Raw genomic sequence first — 25,935 nt, forward strand, 5'->3', positions numbered from 1 at the left:
CCAGGCGGGGGGCTTGCCCAGAGCCCCTTCACTCCCACTTAGCCTGTGCTGGCTTTCGTCACCATGTGCCCAGCCAAGGAGTCTGTCCATCCCGATGCCAGGGCCACTCCCTGATCCTGAAGGGCGGGTGTCCAGGGTGCTTGGTGATCTCGAACACTGGATGCCTGCTTTGCTCACTGATAAAGAGGTTTGGGAAATCATTTGGAGAGTGAGGGCGGCTCCCTCTCGGGTGAGGCCTTTGAGCCTTGCCTCGAGCCCCCAGTCTTCCGTGCCAGGCAGCTTTGGGACGATCCTGTAGCCTGACTCGCCCACTGCCGGGCTCCTCCGCAGGCCCTGTGTCCCAGCAGCCTGCTTGCTGCCCCGCGGGACCCCCGGGGTTCCGAGTTCTCACTGGAGCCTGGTGGCTGTGACCTCTCGCTCCACGGAGCCTGCTTTCCTGGCCATTATCTTCCTACACTGTCGCTCCCTCCCAGGAGGATGGGCCTGGGGTGCCCTTTCCTGGCTAATTCCTGTTTGCTCACTCAGCCCTTTATCTGGCCCCAGCCTAGACCTGGGGAGACAGCCAGTGAGGGGTACCAGTGATGCACCCTGTGCCCCAGGGGTTTGTGCACTTAGCTCTCACCTGTCTGAGCCTGCGGGCTGGTGAATGTGGCCCCCAGCTGACAGGGGTAGGGAGGGGTGGCCTTTGTGGCATCTTTCTTCTGCCTGGTTTGCAGGGCAGCCTGGCTTCTGGGAGGCAGAGAGCACCCCCCGCAGGGCCAGGGCAGGGCTGGACCTTTCTCCAGATTGCATCTTCAGGCAGACACAGTCGTTCCTTCCTGAGGAAGAGAGCTCAGAGCAAAACCAGTCCGGCCGGCCCGTGTGTGGAGTTGAGGACCTAAAGTTGGGAGCCAGCTGGTGATGTCACTGCGTTCCTATGGTAGGGTTCTGGGTTTCTCCAAAGAGGGGAGGACGGAGGGAGGGAAGGAGTCAAGTATTGGAGGAGAGAGCCAAGTTCAGAGCAGAGGGTGATCAGGGAGAACTTCCTGGAAGTGACGGCACAAGTGGAGTCTGCTCTGCTGAGAGACGGATGGAGTGAGGCGGGCAACCACCCCTCAGCAAGACACCACGAAGGCTGCCACAGCCATGCACCTGGGCCATCTGCGTCGGCCCCCAACAGTGCACCCACTCCTTCTGGAGCCGCCCTGGCACCAGCTGGAGCCTGTGGGGGAAACAGAGGAGACAGGAGTGGGAACAGCAGGCCACGGAGAGCGTGTCTCTGCACAGCGATGACTTGGGGACTGTCTTCTATGTTTAGTTTGAAAGTGGCCCACCCGCCAGCATTGTAGAATCTGCTCACTCGGCCAAGCACATAGCAGCAAGGTTTCGTTACTCACTGGACATCTGGAAACAACCTCCTGGGGCCTCATGCTGCCCATCCATGGATGGGGAGGCATGGCACCTGTCCTGCCAGCTGCTCAGAGACTGGACCAGACAGCCCGCCTGCTAGTTAGCCCTCTGCCTGACCAGAGGGCATCTGAAAGGCCTTGGGCTGCAGGGAGGGCCTGCTTTCCCGACAGCTCTTCAGAGAGGACTCGGAGGGGGTGAAATCAGCCCGTCTACTTCAATCCCCACTGATGCTGTCCGTGTGTCATTAGCGCCAATTATGAGAGCAAGGGACGCAAAGCATTTGGCCCGGGGCACAGGCTGGTGGGAGGGTCACTGGGACAATTGAATTCCCCACCAGACAAATGTGATTACCAGTGGGGCCTGGGCCCACGCCCTGGAGGGCCAGGACATAAGTGGCCAGGCGGGGCGGCCAAGCTCACCAGCCATGCAGGTCCCCAGCCCCACCGTGCGAGAGGCGGCCTCCATGTACGGCACAGCGGTGGCTGTCTTCCTGGTCATCCTGGTGGCCGCCCTCCAGGGCTCAGCACCCCCTGAGAGCCCCTTCCCCTACCGCATCCCCCTGGACCCCGGGGGGGCCCTGGAGCTCTCCTGGAATGTCAGCTATGTGCAGGAGACCATCCACTTCCAGCTCCTGGTGCGGGAGCTCAAGGCCGGGGTCCTGTTCGGGATGTCGGACCGCGGCGAGTTGGAGAATGCTGACCTCGTAGTGCTCTGGACCGATGGAGACAGAGCCTACTTTGGGGTGAGTCTTTCCCTGCCCCAGTCCCCCACTGGGCCTTCTTTGACCTGCGGTCACCCTCCTTAACCCAGCAAAGGAAGTTTTCCTCCCATCTCTTGGCTTGCATTTGCTGTGATCTTATCCATGTCTGTGTCCCAGGCTTGGGCATCTCAGGGACACCAATTTGAGGATAAAATGGGAAATATATACTTTCTGTAGTCCTGGACTGCACACCCCCGAACAGGACCCAGCCCAAGGAGGGTAAGCACGCAGGAAGGATGCACACACATGTCACGTACGCGAGCACCACTCCACCTGCCCACCCTCATGAGGCAGGCGGCGTGTCCCCACCAGCATGGGCAGCACCCAGTGCAACCACGTCCCCAGTGAGGGCCTGGTGGCTGCATGGGCCGAGCACAGCACGGGGTGGGCACCCCCAGTGCCAGGACGCAGCCCTCACGGCCCAGCGCACATGGATGAACCGGGCAGGTGCAAACACCCATGTCCTGCACTGCCCCCAGATGTGGAGCAGACCCAGGAACCAGCCCCGAACAGTCAGTGCATCTGCTTCGCTCCTTGCCGTCAAAATTCAGCCCCATTCTTGCTGTGAAAGGTAGAGAAAGGGGGAATTTTCCCTTCAAACTAGACAGGGTTTGGGGGCCCTCGACAAGCTGAAGGGAGGTTCAGTGGGGGCCCAACCACCCTCCCTGGGCCTCTGCTCCCCACCTTCTTCTCCAGATGGGCCTGGCCACCAGGGCCTCTCTGGGGACAAACCTGACTCTCCATGAGAAAAGACCCAAGAGGGTTAAAAACGTTTTTTAAGTAAGGAAGCACTTTCTCTGCCTGTGAGCCGAAGGGCTTTTATCCCTATTAGGCAAGGCACCTGCAGGAGACCAAGGTGGAGTCAGGAGAGGGGAGAAGCCAGAAGTCATCTCTGGGACTCAACTTCCTCACCAGAAGAGTGGGAAGAATAATTTGTCTCTGCCTTTGGGTGGTTGTGAGTTCGCACGGGCTGGTGTTTCTGGAAGCCTGTGCCCCAAACAATCCCCACAACAGCTCTGTCCCCATTTCACAGGTGAGGCTGGGGGCTGGGTGAGCTGGGGCCATTTGCTTGGGCCACCCAGGTAGGATGGGGTGAGCTGCCTAGCTGGGCCCCAGCTCTGCCCACGCAAGGAAGCTCAGTGGCTCAGGGGGTCTTGGCCAAGAGGGTGCTGGGGCAGCCTCAGTTCTGTGTCGCCTGCCATTCCCAGAGACGCATCCGAGCCCCTGCTCCTCCTGGGGCAGCTTTTCCCCTGCGGCCAAGAGAGCTGGGGTAACTTCACCTTCCCTGCACACTGCGAGATTAATTTGCACAACAAATTCCTATGCAAACAAATGTCAGACTTGTTTTTCCTCCTTTAGCAATACGTTTAACAAATATATTCTAGATTTCCAGCTGAAGCCTCTTTTCCAACTTTCTGCCTCTGTTTAAAATTAGTCCTGCAAATCAACAGTGTATCCCAGCAGGAGCTCCAGCGTGGTGCTGTTCCCTGGGGAAGATTTTGCAAAATCTTTTGTAGGTTTCTTGTTTTTCAGGGAAATGAAGAAAACATGCCGTAGCCCTGGGTGCAGCGTTAAAAACAAATCCTAAGGCCCCGGTGTGTGGCATTCCTGAGTGGGAACAGAGGGCTGCTGGCTGGGGAAGGCTCTTCCCTGCCCCCAGCTGCCTCTCAAGGTGCCCTCCTTCCTGGGCCCTGGCCTGGAGCCCCCAGGGTGCTGAGCCTTACAGGCCCTTGCGAGAGAGGCAGCCTGGTGAGGGGAGGGCAGGAGTCGGCCAAATCCTCTGCCCACGACCTATGCAGCAGGGCCATTTCCTCCCCCTCCAGGCAAGGTTAGCTAGGCAGGCAAGCAAGATGCCTGGGGTGCACGGTTTAAGGCGCTCCCCTCAGGGGTGGGGGCGCGGGGTGGGCCCCTGAGCCTGTGCACCACCTTAACCGTGGCAGGTTTCTCTCCTGCCTCCCCAGGGTGGCCTTGCCCCCCACGCCTCCCCTTTCCGAGGCTCCAGGCCCTGTCAGGGCCCTTCCCTCCACAGACCAGTGGGGGCAGTATTTTTCTCAGGTCTTGTTTCCAATCATGGCACCTTCCTGAGTCCCACCCAGAAGTTGGGGACTATGCTTCCAGATGGCTTCTATGCACCAATTTGAGATGATATTTGTGTGTGTGTGGCGGGGGGGGGGCAGTTGGGGGCCCGGGGCCCCACCCCCACTCTGCCTTCCACCTGGGGCCTCTGAGGCTTGTGGTGAGAGATGTCCCTGCCCTGGACCAGCCCTCCGAGTCCTGGCTGGCATTTGAGAGCATTGGTTCAAGGCTCAGAGGGAAAGAGCAGCATTAGAGCTGAACTCCACTGTCTCTAGGTGGACAAAGGACACACAGTGACCCTCCAGCCCCGGGAAGAAGCCCAGGGCCCACAGGGCTGTGTGTATTTTAGGGGGCTGCTCCGTGGGTGCCCAGCCTCGAGCTCTGGCCCTGCCGCCCAGCCTCTTGTGTTCAGAGTCAGGACTTGTCCCTGCAGGACGCCTGGAGTGACCAGAAGGGGCAGATCCACCTGGATTCGCAGCAGGACTACCAGCTGTTGCAGGCACAGAGGACTCCAGAAGGCCTGGTCCTGCTCTTCAAGAGGCCCTTTGGCACCTGTGACCCCAAGGATTACCTCATTGAGGTGAGTCGTAGCCCCGAGGGCCCAGCCCAGGAGGTCATGGGCTGGGGGGAGCCCTCTCACATCCTAGGGCAGCAGCCCTGGCCAGTTATGTACAGAGAGAAAGCCAAAGAGGGGTCTCAGGCGGCAGGGGGGCACGAGGGTTTGGAGAGACAAGCCCTGCCAGCAGCCTCTGATTCCTCCCAAGACCCTCTTGGCTGACACACAGGGGACGTGTTTCTGGACTCGGGTCCTGCCCCGAAGCCTCTCAAACTGGGACCGGAGTGAGCCGCTCCTGCTTCTGTCCCCCTGGTCCATCATCTTCAGGTGGAGTTCTGGAAGGAACCCGGGAGCCTGGTTTCCCAGCCCGGCCCTGTGGCCCCCTTGCCGGGAGGCTTAGGGGCAGTCCTCTGCCTTCTTGGCGTCCCTGTGTGGCAGGTACTGGAAGGAGCCCTGGACAGGAGCTCAGGGTCACAGCAGATCCCAACACCCCAGGCTTCTCGAGCTGCCCCGAGACCCTCAGGGAGGGAAAACAACCCCCCTTGCCCTTGACAACAAAACGCTTGTAAGTCTCAGTGCCCTCTGACATCTGTCCTTGTGTAACTTTGATGTCATGGCAGCGACAGGTTGGGGGTGTGCCTGCTGAGGAAACCGAGGCCGCACAGGGGAAGGACTTGCCCAGGGGCACAGGGCATGGTGGGGACAGAGCTGCAGCCCAAAGTGGCCTCGCGGCAGATCCCTGAGTGCTCACCCCCTCACGCTGCAGGCGAGGCAAGGGCGGCAGAAGACCACCTCCAAGGACCGGGCAGGATATCCCGCCGATGCCCACGGGCGCTTGGCTCAGCCTCCAGCCTAGGTGTGGGGGCTCCTGCCTGGAGCTCTCAGATGCCCTCTGCAGATTCCCAGGTTTTACTCAGAGGGCAAATCAGCCGCCTGCCATGCATATAAACACACACACACACACACACACACACACACACACACACACACACACACACCACACGGGTGTCCAGAAGACCACGTATGGCATTTTCCAGATGAAAATATGTTCCCGGCAGCACGGGAGAAAGCCAGCCCCCTGCCCCTGAGTTTGCTGTGACCCCTGGCACAGCAATGGCCGGAGCTTTCTGTGTCTGTGTCCCACCCCAGAGGGCTGGGGGCGGCCGACCGGCAGCACAGCCCTGCAGGTCCAGGGTCACCGGCAAGCAGCCTCAGTTTGCTTATTTTCACTTAAAGGGGTCTTGACTCCACAGGCTGAGCTGTTGATGGGACCAGAGGAGATGACCAGTGATCCTGGGGGCAGTGGACGGAACGAATATCACGGGGGGCGGGAGCCAGCTGGCCTGGTAACTGAGTGGAGGCTAAGCAATGTGGGCGAAATGCATTAGAAAGACAAAAGGCATGTGATGCCCGCATACCCTCTCTAGGGGGAGCTGGCCTGGGATTTAATCCCAGCAGGGTCCCCTCGGAGCCTCAAAGATCCCCTCCTTCACAGACATAAGGCCCAGGCATGTCACCTGCCAGGCAAGGGGGGCAGGGACTTGGCGGAGCTTGGTCACCGAGGAGCCCAGCTCCTTGGGGTCTGAGAGGGTGAACAACCAGGCCCTGCCTTGGCAGGATGGCACTGTCCACTTGGTGTATGGCATCCTGGACGAGCCGCTCCACCTGCTGGAGGCCATCAACACGTCCAGCCTGAAGACGGGGCTGCAGAGGGTGCAGCTGCTGAAGCCTGACATCTCCGTCCCGGCCCTGCCCTCGGACTTGCACACCATGGAGATCCGGGCCCCAGACGTCCTCATCCCTGGCCAGGAGACCACGTACTGGTGCTATATCACCGAGCTTCCGGACGGCTTCTCCAGGCACCACATTGTCATGGTACGCGGGGGCTGCGGGCAGGTCCTCACCCCAGCTCTGCCTTCCCTCCCGGGGCCCCAGGGGCCAGCAGTGAGGTGTCCCTGGCCCAGGGAGCTGTCCATGGTCCCGTCTGAACCAGGTGTCCTCTTCCCGCCTGACCCTTAGGCCGGGCCTGAGCCTCCTGCAGTCGCAGTCACTGGTGAGCCTTGTCACCTGGCTCACTCCCCACCCTCCTGGGGCCCAGCTTCCCGGCCTGGTCAAAGGCAAAGGATGGCTTGATTTCTGTGTCTTCCCCTGGGACTGGGAGAGGCTGTCTGCCAGGCCACAACCCCCTTCACAGAACAGCAGCTCAACTCAGAACCCAATCGCTCCAAACACCCACCTGGAGATACACCAGTCGTGACAATAGCCGTTGGACGCCCACAGTGTGCCTGGCCCGGGGGGAGGGGCACAGGCTGCCACTCCACCTGCCACTCCACCACCACAACAGAGCACGCACAGGACTGGGCACCATCCCCTGTTTCCAGTAGAGCAAGTGCAGCCCAGAGAGGTTGTGTGAGTGCACGAAGTCACACAGCAGGCAGCTGGCTGGGCCCACAGCCCCACCTGGTCCCCCGGGCTCAGGCTTAGCCTTGTGCAGCCATGCTCACACGAGGACAGCTGCCTCCCCGCCCACCTCATCAGGAACGGCTTGCCTGCGTCCTCATTTCCTTCACTCTGGGGCTCTGCCTGTGCTTCTGGCAGATTCTGCCTCGTTCCAGGTCGGTGGCTCCAACTTCGGAGCCCTGAGCCACAGAAGCAACCCTGGAAATCACCTCCCTCACCCGCCCATTTTACAGATGGCGAGCAGAGGCCCACGGGGGGCTGCTGGCCCGCCCCCACCAGCGGGGGTGGGCGGGCAGGGTGGGGGTGTCCGCGGCCTCAGGCTCAGCTGCCGCGGCCTCCCCCACAGTACGAGCCCATGGTCACCGAGGGCAACGAGGCCCTGGTGCACCACATGGAGGTCTTCCAGTGCGCCGCCGAGTTCGAGAGCTTCCCCCAGTTCAGCGGGCCCTGCGACTCCAAGATGAAGCCTGACCGTCTCAACTACTGCCGCCACGTGCTGGCCGCCTGGGCCCTGGGTGCCAAGGTGTGTGCCCTGCACCCCCCGGGTCCCCACCTGTCTCTCGGGAGCCTTTGGGGGCCCTGATGCCTCCACACCTCGGTGTCCCCCACTTCTCTGAGGGCCCCCAAGAAGGGGGCTCCCAAGGGTGCTCATCAGGCCACCAGAGAGGCCCATGGCCCAAATAACCCCGACTGCTTGTGCATCGTCCACATTCCACTGCTCTTTTGAGCCACACAGCCTTTTCCCAGCCTTTGTTACATCTCTACAGCGATGCTCAACGCCCCCGAGCTTAGGTTCACTGCGGGTACTGACCCCGCTTCCCCACTGGAGTTGGGGGTGCGTGCACAGGGCGGACCTGGGGCTGGCGGTGCCAGGGCCTGTCGCCGCAGCCTCTGTGGCCTGCGTCTACCGCGCTTCCATCAGCTTCTCCCACCAGCCCAGAGGAGGCCGGGGCACAGCTGGGAAAGGGGCTGGGGCAGCAGGTGGCCTGGGGGCACTCCCTGACCCCGAGTCTAATAGGGACACCACACCGTGGGGGCCGTAATGAGCTGCCCGTCAGCAGGACGGTGTCGCTGTAATCCGGCTGCTCCCCAGCACCGCCCACCATAGCTCAGCTGGGTGGGTTTGCCCGCACCCCTGTCTGGGATCCCCTCGTGAGGCACCAGTCTGTCCTCCTGGGTTGTGGTTCCTAAATGCCTGATACCCTTCTTTCTGCCCGCTGCAGGCCTTTTACTACCCGGAGGAAGCGGGCCTTGCCTTTGGGGGCGCTGGGTCCTCCAGGTTTCTCCGCCTGGAAGTTCACTACCACAACCCACTGAGGATACAAGGTAGGGGGCACCGGGAATGTTTTCAGCCCTGCCACCATCTTCTCCTTGGAAACCCTGGCACTGGGCTGCATCCAGTCAGGAAGATAATTGACTTGTCTGTTTAGCACTGGACTTGCTCCCCAAACTCTAGCCTACTTGTTATATGACCCATTGCCAGTGTGCCCCCAGTGTCTCTCCTCCACCATCCGTCTCCTAGAACTGCAGTGGGCTCCCTGGAGCAGGGCCTCAATGGGTTGGCTCAGGGCTGCCCCCCCAGTCATGGGGGCTCAGTACCTTCCCACGTCTTCCTCATAAACACTGCAGCCATCGGCGTGCGCTGTCCCAAGTACCATGCCCTGGGTCAGGCAGGAAGAGGTTTCCTGCATGCCCATTTTGCAGATGAGGAAATTAAGACCCACTGGGGAAGGACCCCCACCACAGCCACCAAGTGAGTAGGTGGGGCCAGGAGACCTGGGGTGGGGTCCCTGGGGTCCCTCCCTGGCCTCAGTCGGCAGCCTTGCCATCCTGAAAGACTGGTTTGACTGTAAAGCTGTAAGGAATCATTTAGGCATTGGGTCAGTCCGAGTAAACACAGCTGGGGTACCCTCCCCAGCACACCTTTTTCTCACATGGTGATGCCAGCCAGGGCCCAGGGCTAGCGTCAGTGTGTGCTGACCCCTGGGCGGGAGGTCAGTACAGAGAGGCCTCAGGCCAGAGCGCTGTCCCATGTGCTCGGTCCCCTGGAAGCCTGAGGCTGCTCAGACCAGTGGCTGCCCTCATCCCCAACTGCCCCCCAACGGCTTGACTCACGGAGCAGGGTCGCTGCCCTCCCAGGAACAGGCTGGGTGAGGAGGGGGCACCTGGCAAGACAGAAGGATGGCAGGATGCAGCCCCTGCCCAGAACCCACCCCTCGTTGGGCTCACTGTGGGAGGCACTGCCCCCAGGGCTGTCCTCGGGCGAGGGAAGAGCTCCGGCTCAACTGGGGACATTTCTGGTCATGAGCGTCCCTTCTGCTTCTCCAAACACATCGTAGCAGAACGAATGCATGCCCGAGTGTGAGTGTGAGTACAGGATCTTCTATCCATGTTTTTCGTGTCAGGGGTGGCAGACAGGCTTCTCTAACTGACCCTCGGCCGTGGCGTGGCACTTCCTGTTGGAACGGCCTGTGGAGCTGTCCCGTGCCCAGGAGGGCCAGGCTGCGGTTTACTGGTGCTACCTGTCCTGTGTGCTGGAGGGCTGATCTTGTTTGTTCAGGGCTGTTGAGTTTTTAAGGACCCTGACACCAGCAAACACAAATCCTCATGGTCCCCTGTGCTGGATGCGGGATGGCGATCGCATCCCCTGATCAACTGCGCCAGACCTCAGGTCCAGAAGGGTGAATTATCAGGCAGGAACAGATAGCTCTGAATTGAGTGTTTTTCCCTGGGCACGTGTCCCGTTGTGTCTGAGTGTTCAGGCAACAACCGTGTGTCCAATCTGGCCTAGAAGGGCCTGGGTCAGGGCAAGGGCCACTCAGGCTGACTTCCTGCTTTCCCTAGAGGTACCCGATAGCAGAGAACTTCCACTCATCTGTGTTTATTGCGGGGCTTCTGTGTGACATTGTGCCAAGCCAGAGGGGAGCCTCAAGATGAGGAAGACACCTCTGTGCCCCCAGAAAGCTTCGGGAAGGGAGCTGAGACGTGAGCACGCATGTGAGCCAGCATGATACACACCTGCACGCGCACGCACACACACACACACACACACACACACAAGGCAGGAGGGGCCAGACCCTAGGTGGAAGATGAAGGCAAGATGTGAGATTGTATAAAAGGAGAAGTCGTTGTGGCCTGGGTGGCATTGTGGCAGCATGTGACCTGGGCATTGGAGGACAAGGAGAAGCTTCACAAGGGAAGCTGCCAGGTGCTGCATTCCAGATCAGGGGAATAGTCTGTGTGCAGGAAAGGACGGGGCACATGGAGAGCATGTTTCAGGAACACAGGCGGTCCTGCCTGGCTGCATTGCAGGGCATGAGAGCAGGAGCTGGAAGCAGACAGCAGGGGTTGCTGGATCACGCTGTGCCTGAAGGTGGACAGCCAGAGTTAGTCTTTAGGGTGGTGATGCCCGTTGATGCCACATCAGAAACTGACAATACTCCCCACTCTCTATTGCACCAGCATCTCCCACCACATAGCCACCAAGCCTTCTTTCTCTCTCTCTTTAAAGACAATTATTTTCACTTGTGAGCGAGAAGGCAGAAATAGCTTCGGCGATAAGGACATGACCTGCAGGCTGGGTCCCAGCCCATCCCTCCCTTGCTGTAGGACGCTGGGTGGGGAGCCGAGCCTGCCTGCGTTTGCTCTAGTCCCACACATGGCCTGGGGCTGGGAAAGCGCGTGCGGGCGATGCTCCCAGCTGGGTGGGGGTCCCGAGTGTGCTCCACCAATGGCCGCCGGGGATTTTCTTCTTGGTGACATAACTAATACTTTCTGCCACCTTGGGGATTATCTACAGCAAGCAGAGAGAAGGACATAAGTCAGCTTGGGCCTTAGCAAGATACGGGATTTATTGCTCATTTAAAACCTGAAAGCAAATGGATTTTTGAAAACTCCTTAAGCGTCAGGCAGGTCTGTCTCCTCCTGATCGTCTGGCTGTATTTATGGATCCGTTGCCAGATATAAGGATGCTGTCACTTCACAAATCTGGAGATGGGCCACTTTTCTATAAATATCAGAATTCCACAATTATTTCATTATTTAACCCCCATCTGAATTTCAACCAATTGCATCTCCCTTTTTATTATTATCCTCTGATGTAATCAGCCCAGAGATACAGAGGCTGCGTTTGGACACTGCGGGGGGAGCCTGGAGTGAGGAGCAGGGAGGCGGGGGGAAGAGGGGGCGTTCTTGGCTCCCCCTTGGAGCAGAGGAGCAGAGCAGAGAGGCTGCCGGGTCCCCAGTCACCGCCCTGGGCTCGGACCCAGCTAGGCCCCTTCACAGACCGAATGGGGAAGGGTCTTTAGCTCAGCGCTGAGCCTTAGTTCTCCTCATCTGTAAGTCAGAGAAGGGAACTCTCGGGCTCACGGGCTCTGATGCCCATCTCCCAGCTCCACCGTGCGTCCCGAGGGTTTGGGCCACGTCCAGCCCCCTCGCCTCCCCGCTGGAACCAGCCCAGGGCTCCTCCCCAAAGCACCCAGGGCCTAGGCTGACCCCTCCCAGGCAGGGCTAGGGCAGGGGAGCGGCCCCCAAGGCCACGTGGCTGTGTGACCGTGCCCCTGGTGAGGTGGTGCCAATGCCTGGCATAAACAGGTGTGGGAGCAGACGCGGCTGGCTTTGCGTACATACTGCAGGTGGGGGCAGGTGGGGGGTGGGCACTACCTCTGGGCTGGGGACGGCTGGGGCTCAGCACGTGAGCAAGCGCAGGGGAGGTCTGCACGCGGGCCAAAGGGGACTCCCTCGCCTCTGCCCCTGCTTCCCCCAGGCCGGCGCGACTCCTCTGGCATCCGCCTGTCCTACACGGCCAAGCTGCGGCGCTATGACGCGGGAATCATGGAGCTGGGCCTGGTGTACACGCCCGTGATGGCCATCCCCCCACAGGAGCCGGCCTACACCCTCACGGGCTACTGCACGGACAAGTGCACCCAGCTGGTGAGTGGGTGGGCCCGCGCCTCGCCCTCCACGCCTGTGCTTCCCTGCACCTGGCGGCCAAGGAAGGGCGGCTCTGGCTGACTCCCCCACCCTGGGGCTTCACCGAGGCCCCTTTGCACGCAGAGGAGACTTCCTGCCTCTGGTTTGCGCCTGTACCTCCTCTCCGGCAATAACCATGGCTCCCTCGTGGTCCACAGGGCTCACATGCGCTGCCCTTTAAGACACACTTTCTGTGCGCAGACAGACCCCCGCTCATCCCTGAAAACGAAAGCCCCTCAGTTTCCTCGCCCTTCTCACCCTGAGAGGCCAATCACTGGCCCTTCTGTGTCCTTGCAGACTTGTCTCCCCTGTATTTTGCTACCTGCCCTTATAGGTGCTGTGCTAAAAGACAGGTTGAAAGGTAAACGTTTGCCTGTGACTTGCCTTTCAAGCAGCACATGGCATTGCCCAGCATGGGTTTCACTTAGGGCTTCACCAGCGTTGATCCCATGGGACCAGCGAGGAACCAGGGTACAGGCTGCAGGGGCTCTGGTTCCCAGGCCGCCGGGCGCAGCTGGTGCACAGGGAGCAAAGAGTGGGGACCCAGCCTCCAGACCATGGAAGTGCCCCCCAACATCCTGCACCCTTGGGGCTCCTTGTCCCAGCCTGTGTTGACCTGTCCCCCAGCCACCCCTCCAAGGTGAAGCCCCTCAGACCTTTCTGTCTTAGACCCCCTGTCCCCTTCACCGACGGGGAGCAGGCTGCCAGGAAATCCTGGGCCACACGGGAAAACGTTTTATCCTTTAGGTTTCTGGAGTCTAGATTTCTAGACTGCCACACACAGAGGACATGCGAGCTTTAGTTTGAGTAAATCTCACAAACCGCCCTCTGGAAAGCCCGTTCTGAAACTTCTTCCCACACACGGTACCGAGGGCGCCCAGATCCGCGGGCTTGCCAAAGCAAAACACCAATATTTCGAGTAATTTTTTTCAGTCCCTTGGGAGGGAACCCTTTCTTCCGCTGCGAAGCCCCTGTTTGTACAGCTTGAGGGTCTTCCCATCTGCGTCTTGCCACCTGTTCTCCTTGAGTATCTGTTCACGACGCTGGCCCAGTTTCCCTGGTGGGTTGGTGGCAGCACTATTGGCTTCTGGGAGTTCTTCCCGTATCATGGATGCTGTGTCAGAATCTGCCTCCCATCCCGCACCTTGGCGTCTCACAATGACCTGCATGGCAAGTGTCAGCACCCCCATTTCACAGATGAGGGGACCGGGGCGAGCTGGGGTCACAGTGCCAGCAGCTGTGGAGTGGGGAGCTGGCCGCGGGCCTGACTCCTGAGGCTGGCGCTGTGTGAGGTGGCTGACGGGGGGCTCACCTTCCCAGCGACTGATTCACTGTGATTTGTTCCTTACGTGAGCTCCCTGGGCCCCTGCATCTTCCCTTAGCCGGGCCCGGTGACCTCAAGCTGGGGAGACACAGAGCTGTCCGTCTGCACAGGGCACCTGTTTGCCTGTGTTAAGTCGCTCCTTTGTCTGAGACGAGGGGCCAGAACTCTGAGCCACACCCAGCGTCTGACACTCCTTCCGTGTCCCCAGTCCTCCCGTCCAGGACATCGTTTGCCAGGTGAAAGCTCTGTGGCCCCGGCCTGGGGCTGGGCAGTGACCTCCTCAGTCACCCCAGGGAGGAGCGGCCCCAGGGCAGCTTACTGCCCATGGTCGGGACCAGGCCACTTTGACCCCTGGCCCTGAGAATGCCTCTCATGTGGGAGGACACACCTGCTCTCTCTTGCCAGGCTCCAGTACTTTCCAGTGACAAAGTAAAACAAACTCAGTTTGCTCTTCTTCGCTGCAGACAGCACATTCCTCCGGCAAATGCCGTTTGTGTGGAGCACTCATTGAAGGGGTTCCCAGGAGTCTGTCTCTCCTTTAGAAGACCACCCGGGGTGCACGCTGTGCAGTCAGAAGTCTGGCGTGTCTAGAAAGCGTCGTCCAAACAGACAAGCCAGGAGAAAGCACAGTGCTTTGGACCGCAGGCCCCAGGATGGAGTTTCCCCTCCATCACCTGGCACCTGCATCTCTGGGGAGCGAAACCCAGGGCCCCGTGTGTTAGCAGAGGCTCCTGGGCCTGGCTCTCAGCTGTCACAAACGTGGCCATCAGGGTTCCATCCCCAAATCATTGCTAGGGGGCCAAAAGCCTCGATAAAGCCAAGGGCAGGGGCAGCAGCTGCTGGGGGGCCAGACAGGAGGAGCGAAGGTGACATCACAGGAGCTGCAGAAAGTGAGGCAGTCCGGGTGCCGGCCCCGGGGCAGCTGGCGGGCCTGCAGGTGCTGGGCAGGGAGCCGGCACGGCTGCCATTTGTCTCCCACTGGACATGAGCCCGCAGTGGGCTCGCCCTAAAGTCTGTCAAACGGATGCAGAGTGAACTGACCTGCCTCCGGGGCCTGTGGAGAGGACCAGAGGGACGTGGTCTGCTGCCGAATGAGCGTCCGGGGCTGCAGGCAGGGCTGCTGCTGGTACAGGGCCCCCCCACTGAGGGCAGCTCGTTCCCTGCGAAGCCTCTGGGGGGGATTTTGCCGTCAGGGAGAAAGACGATGCCTGGGCAGTGCAGACGTTCTGGGGAAGGCGGCCGTCCTGAGGCCTGTGGTTGGTGCTGGCCGCCCGCAGGAGCCAGCGGGGTGGCCCCAAGGTCAGGCCCTGCCCCCTGCCCCCCGCCCTGCAGGCCTTGCCGCCATCTGGGATCCACATCTTTGCCTCTCAGCTCCACACACACCTGACAGGGAGAAAGGTGGTCACTGTGCTGGCCCGGGACGGCCGAGAGCAGGAGGTCGTGAGCAGGGACGGCCACTACAGCCCTCACTTCCAGGTAGGGACCCGCTGCCAGCTCGGCGTGTGGCTCCCCATGGCCCTAGACCAGCCTAGCAGTGTGGTCTCCCCCGGATGGGCTGGGACACACGCACACCCCCAGGGGTCCGGAGGGGAGGTGGCTGGGAGCTGGTGTGCAGCTCTCTGCAGCCTCCACCCTTCCTCTGCCCACCCCAGGAGATCCGCATGCTGAGGAAGGTCGTGTCTGTCTATCCGGTGAGTGCTGGGTAGGGCCAGGGGCTGGTGAGCTGGGAGGTGGGGGTGGGGGCGTCCCCAGAGGAAAGGCAAAGTGATGAGGGACTGTGGGCAGGTTTTCCGGAACCATGTCCTCACAGGTAGGGGCTGGGGCCACCTGGGCTGCGGGTCCCCGTACTTCACAGAACAGCCACCGAGGGGAAGGGGATGTGGCCCTCACGCCTAATGCAAACCCCAAAAGCTTTAGGGAGAGAGAAGGTGCGGAGGTCGCTGAGGGGCCCCCTGGTCATGCAGAAAGGGAAGTCCAGGCCACGGGGGTGCTTGCTCAAGTTCACTCTTAGGCTGTGACATGACCAGCCAGGCTGCACAGACCCTGGCCGGCCTGCCGGTGGCCTGTGTACTAAGGGGCCATAGAAGCCACTGAGTAGTCACTCCGTGGGGACTCTGAGATTGAGCCTCACGTGTCAGGCCAGGGGCTACCACTGGGTTCCTCAGTAATGGGTTGATGACGACCTGCGTGGCAGCTCTATCACAGGTGGGCCCAGGTGCAACACACCTGTTACCCCCAGGTAACAGCTGTTACCTGTTGGCTTGGCTCCGCAGGGGGACGTGCTCATCACTTCCTGTACTTACAACACGGGAGACAGGAAGCTGGCCACTGTGGTAAGTCTCCCTGCCGCCTGCCCGCAGGGCACATGTGGCCTGGGGTGTCCCGTTCAGAACCTTCTACACTTCCGTGAGGACAGGAGAGAGAAGGTAGGGGGGTCGCAGAGGGGCCCCCTGGTACTTAACTCCTCGCCTGGAGTGTAGGTTGCTGGGGGCAGGGGCGCCTTCCCTCATTCTGTCAGTAAACCAGCAGTTCTCAGGTTTCTGGGACCAGCAGCGTCAGATGCTCCGGGGAGCTTGGTAGAAACACAAAGCCATAGGCTCCACTCCAGACACAGTGAGCTGGCATTTGGGGCGTGACACCCCGTGTTTACGGTGTAACAACGCCCCATGCTGTTCTGACGCCTGCCTGCGTTCAGGAGCCACATCTGTGAGTGTGCCTCTGCACCTGCGTGCCGGTGCTGGGGAGGAGAGCAGGGGGCTGGGCCCGTCCCAGGGGGCTCGCCAACCAGGGACGTAGGCCCACCACACTGGCTGCGAGTGACAGGACGTAATGATAGAAACAAAACCCCAGGTGGGCACGTGCTGGGAGCCATGGCCAGGGAGGCCTCGCCGCAGAGGGGACCCTCACATGGAGACGGCGGAGTGGGATGTGGCACGGATTCATCTGGGCGGGACTGTGGATCACCCGGGGAGATCTCTCTGGGGAGACACTCTGTTCTCAAGGCTGGGCGTGCACACAGTGCCGGGAGAGGCGGCCACGGACTGTCTCATCCAGCTAGGGCACTCTTTCTAAACAGCGTTATTGAGATGTGATCCACACAGCACACAATTCACCCATATAATGTGGGCACGTCAGCGACAGTAAGCACATTCACGGGTACGTGCAAACATCGCAGCCGGCATTTCTTCATCGAGAAACCCAAACCCTTTAGCTGTCCCCCCGCCAGTGTCCCCGGCCCACCCTGCCCTCAAGCAGCCACTGATCTCCCTTCTGTCTCTACGGACTTATCTTCCTGGACTTTCAGGTCATTGGAATCGTGTGGCCTGCGGCGCACTGCGTCTGCCTTCTTTCACTCAGCATCATGTTTTGAAGGTTCATGCTATTGTGTACGTGTCAGAACGCCATTGCTCTTTATGGCTGGTAACGCTCCAGTGTCTGGGTGGGCCAACCGTTCAGCCATTCACCCACTGATGGACACTTGGGTCGTGTCCACCTCTCATTTAGCTGTCACACCAGTCTCCAAGAAGAATCTTGTCTCTGTTTCTGCCGGTGAGAAATGAGGCTCAGAGAGGGGAGGTACTGGCTAAAGGTCACACAGCTGATACAGGCCGAGTGGGATTCATTCCAGGGCCACGTGCCTGCGAAGCTCTTGCCACATGCTTTCCTCCCTCCGAATTTGGGGTGACAGCTACTCTGGGTCCATGTTCATAAACTTGGGGTGTTACCAGCAGACACCAGAACAGGGTCCTCAGTTCTCGTGTTTGAGTGTTAAAAGAACTTAACACTGTGACTTAGGAATATGCGAGCAAGCAGGGCATTTTATTCGAGATGTGAGGGAACAGACACCTTGATAGACAAGGCTGGGCTGCTGGAGAGAGTCAGTCCTGAGAAGGATCAGGGCAGTTCCTATCACGGGGGGTGAAAATGTTTAGTCATTAGTTATTCGGTTACCCCGCATAAATACGGTGGGGTCCCATGAGCACCCAAGCAGCTGGATTACATACGTACAGGTAGTGCAGCGTCATGTCATGTAGCATTAGCATATGAACTCTGCACCCAGGGGAGGGAAGCATAGTGTCATAACGAGGTCAAGGTAACAACTACTGGACACCAAACACCCACTCTCCTCATGTGCACATACAGGTTGTTTCTGTCTTGGTTCCGTTGATTACCTGACCGAGGGTCTCTAAGCCTGGTGGTGGCTCTAAAACTTTCAAAACAATAGGTTGACATGAAAAAGAAGATGTACTGGAGCCTTACAGAGCCAGTGGTCTGGGTCACAGGCACTTTGTCAGGACACAGGCATGTGCGTCCCTGCCGTTGCTGGGCAGCTGCGTCTGGGAGGTCTCTCCCTGCCCACCAGGTGAAACCTCAACCCGGGCAGGGGAGGGTTTTTGACTCTGAATGAGAAATTTCTGGAGAAGGTTGATGAGTGTAGATAAGGAAGGAATTCATTGAAGTGAGTATCAGTGTTTGGGGAGCTTGTGTATTTTCCTCAGTTCCTGTCCCTGCTGGGACAAGGAATTGAAGGGCAGAGACACAGTAGCAAAGCGGAGTAAAGGTTTTATTTAAAGTTACTCAGAGAGAAAAAGTGCAGCAGGCAACCTCCCGGTGGTGGGGGAGAGGCACCCTGAAAGGTTGGAGAGAGTTTTAAGATTAAAAGATTATGCACTTAGAAAGTGCAGGCGACCTCAGAGAGAGGAGTGCCCCAAAAGGTTGGGGGTTCACCCTTTTAAGAGTTTTTCAGAATGTGACCACAGGCTGGGGGTGCAGACTTATTAAGTGGTCCTTGGCTATTTCAAATGAACTTAACACAAGAAATTTACTGCTCCGATTTCTCCCTGAGATAACTGGTGTCTTGGTCTGGGAGCAGATCAAACAAGACCTCCTGCCCAACCCCCAAAATGGGCTGAGTTATTGTCTGTTTGCTAAAGAGTAAGTTAAGAATCTTACTTCTTAACTTCCTGTCTTTTACTATGTGGTTTACCACAGGGCCTGCATGTTAAATTAGTTGCCTAAGTTGCAAATTACTTGATTAGGGCTGAAGGAAGAAAAAAAAAAACAGCATATAGGTAAAGTTGAAAAATAAGCTGGGCCTGCATGATTAACACAATAAAGACATGGGCTGTGCTAAGGTGCCCTCCTTTATCTGGGGACTATTCAAACATTCCAGGCCAAGTTACTCCTGGTTTTTTGAGCTTTAACTGATTAACTCATTAACTCTGGGTCTTTTTTTTTAGTGGGCTTTCCTGGCCTTATTCGCTCTCCACCCTGCTCATATCTATTTTCCTGCCTAACAGCAGGGAGTGGGAGCTCCTTGCAGGCAGCGGAGAGCAAGGGAGACCAGAGGGAGGGAAGGGAGGCTCTCTTAGCTCCTGCTCAGCACAGGGCAGATCCCTGCTGACTCCTGAAGCCAGGGTCACCTGGCGCCCAGTACTAGTCTGCTTGGATCTGCACGGCCTGGGAACTGAGCCCCCACCACCCCAGGATTTGGGGGAGCTGCAGAGCACTGGATGGAATGAGATTATGTTCTGAGAACTTCTCAAAGCAAAGAAAGGAGATTTTCGGGCAGGCTACTAAGGAGCATGATCGCACAGCCACAGTCCTGTCCGGGTCACCCAGGCGTCGGAAACTTGCAAGCACAAATGGGAGCTCTCAGCAGCCCTTCCCTACTTGTCTCAAGTAGAACAGAGAGCGTGAAGACATGTGCCTAAGTCTAGAAACACTGAATGAAATAGCAAAGTAACAAAGACGCTTACCGCTGGGAGAGTGCAGAGATAAGACGCAGTAAGTTGAGCAGTGAGAAGTCTTTAAGGCAAAGTTGGAAGAAAGGGGAGTGTGGGCAACCTCAGAAAGGAGGTGCCCTCAAGGGCTTAGGATTCTGTCTTTTAAGGATTTCAAGAATGGGGAAAAGGGTCAGGGGGCGCATAGGCTGACTGTGATCTCATGGTGTCTCTCTGGTGAGAGACATTCTGTCATTACCTTCAGCCAGTCCCCCAGATATTCTGTAAGATGGACTTAACACGAGGAATTTATTGATCCCTTTCTCCAAGACAGTGGTGACCCTCAAGACGTGGGATCATATCATTTAGGACTGCTTGCCCTGTCCTAAGATAGGGTCAGTTGTTGGCTAATTACTATAAGAATGTTAGGAATCTTAGCTCCTATTTTCCTGGTTTTTAAAATGGAATCTTAGTCTTAAGATGGGGTCCTGCCTGTTCTTAATATACTGTTTACATCTCACCATCTTCATCATAGGCAGGAAACATGATGCTTGTCCCTTGTCCCCTCTGTACCTCATCAGACCCCGGGTTCTTTGAGCCAAAGTCCCGGCCCGTGCGGCCCAGCCACCCCGCACCCTGTTCTCAGCAGGGCTGCGTCCCTGCCGGGTGGGCTCAAGACAGGGGCAGCAGCTCCCAGCAGGAAGGGAGCTTCCCGGGCGTGCTGCTCAGAGACAGGGGCCCTTGAAAGGCGACTTCCACCCCCAGGTGAAGACAAAGGGCGGCTTCCGGGAGCAGAGCTGGCATAAGGTGGGGGCCTTCTTTTGATGTCTGAGCCGCGGGGGCTGTAAGGAGGCACCGGATTTCAAGGAGGGAGGGGGTCCTCCCAGGCCTCCTGGCCAGGCCGGGTGATCAGAGATAGGGTCCCCGGGCCTTGCGAAACAAGCGACCAGGACAGGTAAGCCCCGCCCAGTAGATGCCATTCCGGAGAGCCAAACAGATGAGCGCCTGGGAATTTCCTTTCCCAAAGGCCCTCCTGGTGCTGGGCCTGCTCCGGGGGAGGGGGCCTGAGAAGGGCGCTCAGCGGGATTTCCACAGTCCTTTTGTTCTGCCATAAAGCAGCAGAAGTCTTTCTTCCCTCAGACATTCCCATCAGCCAGATTACACCCCCAGACCCACAAGAGCACCCACAAAGAGCAGGGAGCCTGGGGCCAGGGCCCTGCCCTGTGGGGTCTGAGCTGCCTGTCCCACTGTGGGTCTGGCTCCTCCCCCAACAGCTCGGAGAATGGGGACCCAGCAGGGGCTTAAAGCCCCCATCAGGGACTCGGGGACAGGGACTCAGCCCCCCTTGCTCAATGAGAAGGCAGCAGGGCTGCCCCGGGAGGTGCCGTGACAGCCCCCGGCCTCCGTCTCCTCTTCTGGAGCCACTCAGGCCCGGTTTTGAAAGTGACTGGGGGGGTGGCGTGGGCCTGCAGGGTGCAGGGAGCGCCCTTCGGTCCTCTGTGCCCATGCTCTCACGGCAGCTGGAGGGGCTGGGAGGCTGCGCCCACTCAGGCCCTGTCCCTTCCCTTCTCCAGGACTCAGTGTCTATCCATCAAACGGGCACGCTCATGCTCCTGCCTGAAGCTCATCTCCCGATGCTTATCTCCCCGAGACGAGCTTGCTGGCTGAATTGCTGGCTGACTGGTTTGTCGTCTGTCTCTCCTGGGAAGGCGGGAAGTCCAAGGGAGCAGGCCGCTTGCTCACCTGGCACATTCCCCGGCGCTGTGCCATCAGGGCGCGAGTGCAGCGAACAGCTGGAAATCCGAAAGCCGATGGCAGCACCCGTGCGCGTGAGCCCGTGCTGACCGCGTCTTCTCCCCCTTGCAGGGGGGCTTTGGCATCCTGGAGGAGATGTGTGTCAACTACGTGCATTACTACCCCCAGACGCAGCTGGAGCTCTGCAAGAGTGCCGTGGACCCTGGCTTCCTGCAGAAATACTTCCACCTCATCAACAGGTGATGGCTCCCTGGGAGCACACCCACCCGTGCCCCCTGCCCGAGGCATGGCAGGGGAGCCCCAACATAAAAAGCCCTGCGCCCTGCTAGCCAGCAGGGTGGAAGTGAAGGGTCCAGGCCAAGTTCTGGGAGCAGGGTTAGCCTGCACATGCAGCCAGGCCTCCACTCCCCCAAACCTGTGCAGACATCACTGATCACTAATCGACACCCCCCCACACACACCATTTCCTGCTGAGCCTGGACTTGGCCTGAGCACCCAGCCCTGGAGCGGCCATTCCCAGCTGACCCAAGGTGACTGGGAGATGAAGCCTGTTAGCCATCGCTGGCATGGAGGCAGGGCCACACTGCTATGCAGGGAGGCCTGATGGAGGCAGCAGGGTTGGGAAGAGGTGGCCCAGAAGCCCACTCTGGGAGCTCCGCCCCATCTGCAGGGAAGCCTCACCCGTGCCCTGCTGGGCTCCCCTCCCATCTGCTTGCTGCACCCCAGACTGCGCTGTTCCTTCTCCCCGGCCAGGTTCAACAGCGAGGAAGTTTGCACCTGTCCTCAGGTCTCCGTCCCCGAGCAGTTTGCCTCTGTTCCCTGGAACTCCTTCAACCGAGATGTGCTCAAGGCCCTGTACGGCTTCGCCCCCATTGCCATGCACTGCAACAAGTCCTCGGCTGTCCGCTTCCAGGTGTGCCTGTCGGGTTTGGGGTGGGGGGGTCGCAGCTGGCAATACCCTCACCTCTTTCCGATGCCTGGTGGCAAGTCCTACGGCTGCCCACCCCCCTGTGCCCCAAGCCCCATGGAGGACCCCCGCTTGTGGTGACAGGGCTCCGCTCCAAGGAATTGGACAGCTCCTCACTCAAAACAGAGAAAGCAGGTGGTGACAGATCAGGCCCGGAAAGACAGACAGCCTGCAGGGGGAGGAACTGATAGCACCCCAGGCAGGGCGGCTACCCCTCTTCTGGGCAATAGCACATCACGGGACTAGTCTCTCTGGTTGCTGGTTGTGAACAAGGCGCCAGCAACCTCCCCCAGAGCCTAAAAATAAGCACTGGGGGAGGGGCGGGTGGGAACCCAAACAGTCTGAAACTGCAAGCTGGTTTCACCTCCTTATCTGGGACCCACTGGGATTCAAAGGCAGCTCATTTATTCCCCAGGGAGCTGCCTGTCGGAGGCCTCAGCCGGTGCTGAGTTAGGCGGGGAAGGCTTCTGGAAGCGTTTGGGAGCTGGATTAACCACTAACTCCAGCCTTCGCAGCACCCCAGGCACGGCCAGCACCGGCTCTCCCAGACACGGGCAGGTGTCTGATGCGGCTGCGAATGCGGCATGTCAAGCAGCCTTGTCATGGCAAAAAAAAGCAGCCTGCACCCAGGGACCTCCAGTTACTTTGGGTGGTGACTAAAGTGAGAATGGGCAGGGAGGTTGGGGGTCAGGGTGACTCCCAGGCAAGGACCCCCAAGTAGAACCTGGAGTGGGAGAATGGGACTTCAGTTTGGGACAAGGTGAGTGTGAGCCCCAGAGGTGGTTGGGAAACCCCCCCCAACAGACGCCCACTAAGTGGCCGTCTTGCCCCTCCAGCCTCAGTGTGACCTCCTGGTCCCTTCCATGCAGGGTGAATGGAACCTGCAGCCCCTGCCTGAGATCATCTCGAAGCTGGAAGAGGCCGCCCCGCAGTGCCCAGGGAGCCCGGGTCAGAGCCCTGCTGGCCCCGCCCTGGTCAGCATCGGTGAGGGCAGAGGTTGAGTGGGGGCCGCCTCCCCAGCCCTCCCTCCATCCCTGCGGGCTCACACCGGCTCTCTGCGTCTCCACTCGGTGAAGACCCCCATGGAATGGTTCTCTGTGCCGGGGATGAATGGGCCGCACCAAGCCCCTGCCTGAGATCCTAGTCCATGCCAGCTTTCTCCCCTGGAGGACACCCCCACGTGGCTGAGAGGGTCCCATGAGAGCTCCCAGTAGCCCCCAGGACTGCAGACCAACCCCTTCTCCACACGCTTTGATGCAGCATAAGGCTAACCCGCCTGGGTGGTTGAGAGCCCAGTGCGCCCAAAGCCCTGCCTGACTCGCTGGGAGCAGCCGACCTTCTGGGACACGAGCCCGGCCTGGCTGCATGCAGACTCACCCCAAGATGGCCCTGTGTCCCCAGCCCTGTCAACCGCAACCTGTGCTGGTGTGTGGCGGGCTCGCGTTTTACTTAAACGTTTCCCTGAAGAGCGGCTCGTTTGTCACAGTGGGCGTCCTCCCTGCCCACGGAGGCAGGACAAGCCATTTAGCTAGTTAGAGACTTGCTAGGGGAGGTGCTCCATTGCAGGGTAAATAGATATTTTCGCCCACCTAAAGGGAAATCCTGACAACAATTCTCCCCCATCACCGAAAGATGAGGCGGCACAGATCCAGACAAGAAGCCAGGTGCCAGCTCCTTGGGGAACCGGAGGCTGAGCCCTGGCTGCCCTTCTCGGCGTGGGTGGGAAAGGTGGTAAGACATGACTCTGGAATCAGACGGCGTTAGGAGCCTGGTTCTCCAATGAGTGGAGCTGCGACTTGGGAGGGCCGTTTCCTCTCCTGCCCGTTAGCTTTCTCGTCTATGAAGTGGGGCCACTGCTGTTCGGGTTCATGAGCTAAGCTCACACGCGGCTGGCACCAGTGAGAACTACTGCCGGGCGGTGCAGCCTGCACAGAAGGCCCCCCGAGCCTCCTGCCTGTGCCAGGCACTCCGTCCACAGAAGAGCCGGAGCCCACCTTCATGCCTGCTCCCCGACGAGCTGCCTCCCATTTAAGGCCAAGTTCAGCTCTTTGACGGTTTCTGTAGGGAGTAACAGATTCAGCTCTGTTCAGCCAGTTCAGCAAAACGCCACAGCCTCTCGGGGAGGAGAGGGTGATGGATGGTCCTCCGAGCCCCCCCCTCCCCCCCCACAACAGACACAGCCAAGTGGCTGCTTCTCTTTCCGAGAGCTGCTTCATTATAGACGGGAACAAATGGACCCAGACACTCTGCACTGCGTCGTATAAATCATGGCTTCCTGTGCTGTAAGTCACAGGGTGTGATCGCAGTGAAATGCCAGGACCCAACAGAGGCCAGAGAGCTGGCCGGCCCTCCGTCATCTTTACAGCCTCGGATGACAGGAGGAGGCAGCCCTCCCCTGCAGTGCAGGTCCTGGGAGGACGGCCTGGAGCATGCCCAGCCTCTGGCCTTGGGCTGCTGGCCCAAGAAGACCCCCGCCCTCTGATCATGCCCTACAGCAGCTCGGACGAAGGTCCTGGTCAGCCCAGAGCACTAGGAGAGGGCGGGGCAAGCCCCAAGGGCCACACGAGCTTGCCTCACACCTACCAACCCTCCCTGTCACCATCGCTTTGTCCCCCAAACACCCGAGAGGCTCTTGTGGTGTTCGACCATCACCAAGGAGGAAACTGAGGTTCGCAGAGGACCAATGCCTCACCCGGGGTCCCCCGGAGGGTGAGTGGTGATCGGTGATAACACGCAGTTCCGGAACCACCTGCTCACACGGTGACAGCCCCCACCTCCCCTTCTTCACTCGCACACTCAGGCTGGTCACCCCCTTGCTCCTGGGGCCAGCCTGCTGGGCTGATCCTGGAGACCACGGCCTGCCCCCTGCCGGCCCCTGCTCCTGGGTCCGACAGCCCCGCTCACTGGCTTAGGCATCCGGCGCTCCTGTGAGCTGCCACAGTACATGTACTGGTTCTGCCCTAACCGTCCCAACAAACCTACCACGTACGTGTTGCTCCCGCTGCCGGATGGGGACACTGAGGCTTACACCCAAAGTTAGGTGCTGTGGTCATCCAGGAGGAGCTGTGAGGCCCAGAAGTGCCCCCAGGTCTGTCGGACTGCAGGGTCTGGGCTCTCGGCCTCTGCTTCCTTAGGAAATAGACACAGGCCTTTCGAGGCCATGGGGAGAAATGATTGGTTACCTGAAAACAACCTTAGGGCCAAGTCCCCTTAAATACTCTCCAGGCTTCCCGCTGTCCGTACAGCAAGGGCGGTGGAAAGAGTGGTGGGGGTCTAGCAGCCTGGCTTCCCATTCCTCTCTGCTGTGTGGCCCTGGGCCAGTTGCTTTCCCTCTCTGGGCCTCTGTCCCCCATATGCCCATTGAAGGGAAGTTTCCTCAACTTGAGCAGGGTGGGTTGCCGGGGTGGCATGACCCACCTGATGTGAGGAGGGCTTGGGGTGGGGGCTGAGGGCTGGGCATGCACAAGCTGCAGGTTCCCAGGTTGTGTGTCTGCCTGGGCTGTGCCCGGATGCTTCAGGCCAACTACCCAGGGGCCTTTAGCCTTTAGTCTCATGTCCTGGTTAAGCTAAATTTTAAATGAATTAAAATGACATAAACCAAAACATTCAGGTCCTTATCACAACTGCCACATTTCCAACAATCAATAGCTACATGAGGCCCACCGCTGCTCCTTGGCACAGCACACGTATGGACCGGTTCTGTCAATGAGAACATTCCCCTGGGCCGCACTGCCTCAGGGCCGCGGTGCCGGACAACGCTCGCCAGCCGAGCTGCACGCGCATCCTCAGAGCTCTCAGCCCCGCCCGATGGGCCAGGCGCCACCTGGGTCTGCACAGGGCAGTGGGAGCACTTCGGGGGTGCAGGGACTTCCCCCGGAGGTATATCAGGCAGGACCAGTCCCTGGGACTGAGGATCATCCTGATGCAGAGGGATCGGCCTCCTCGGCCCCCAGC

At 59.4% G+C, this 25,935-nt stretch overlaps 1 protein-coding gene across 1 annotated transcript; it reads left to right on the forward strand.

Moving 5' to 3' along the window:
* The first annotated feature begins 1,813 nt into the window (after window positions 1–1,813).
* On the forward strand, window positions 1,814–25,588 carry DBH (dopamine beta-hydroxylase). The gene is made up of 12 exons (XM_036901415.2): window positions 1,814–2,131; window positions 4,659–4,805; window positions 6,399–6,656; window positions 7,588–7,764; window positions 8,465–8,567; window positions 12,007–12,173; window positions 14,869–15,012; window positions 15,189–15,227; window positions 15,810–15,869; window positions 21,126–21,253; window positions 21,768–21,927; window positions 22,851–25,588. The coding sequence occupies exons 1-12, from the start codon at window positions 1,814–1,816 to the stop codon at window positions 22,980–22,982; spliced, it is 1,833 nt and encodes a 610-aa protein (XP_036757310.2). The 3' UTR covers window positions 22,983–25,588.
* Window positions 25,589–25,935: the final 347 nt, after the last annotated feature.

Source organism: Manis pentadactyla, chromosome 3, assembly GCF_030020395.1.
Source record: "Manis pentadactyla isolate mManPen7 chromosome 3, mManPen7.hap1, whole genome shotgun sequence".
Lineage (NCBI taxonomy): Eukaryota > Metazoa > Chordata > Mammalia > Pholidota > Manidae > Manis > Manis pentadactyla.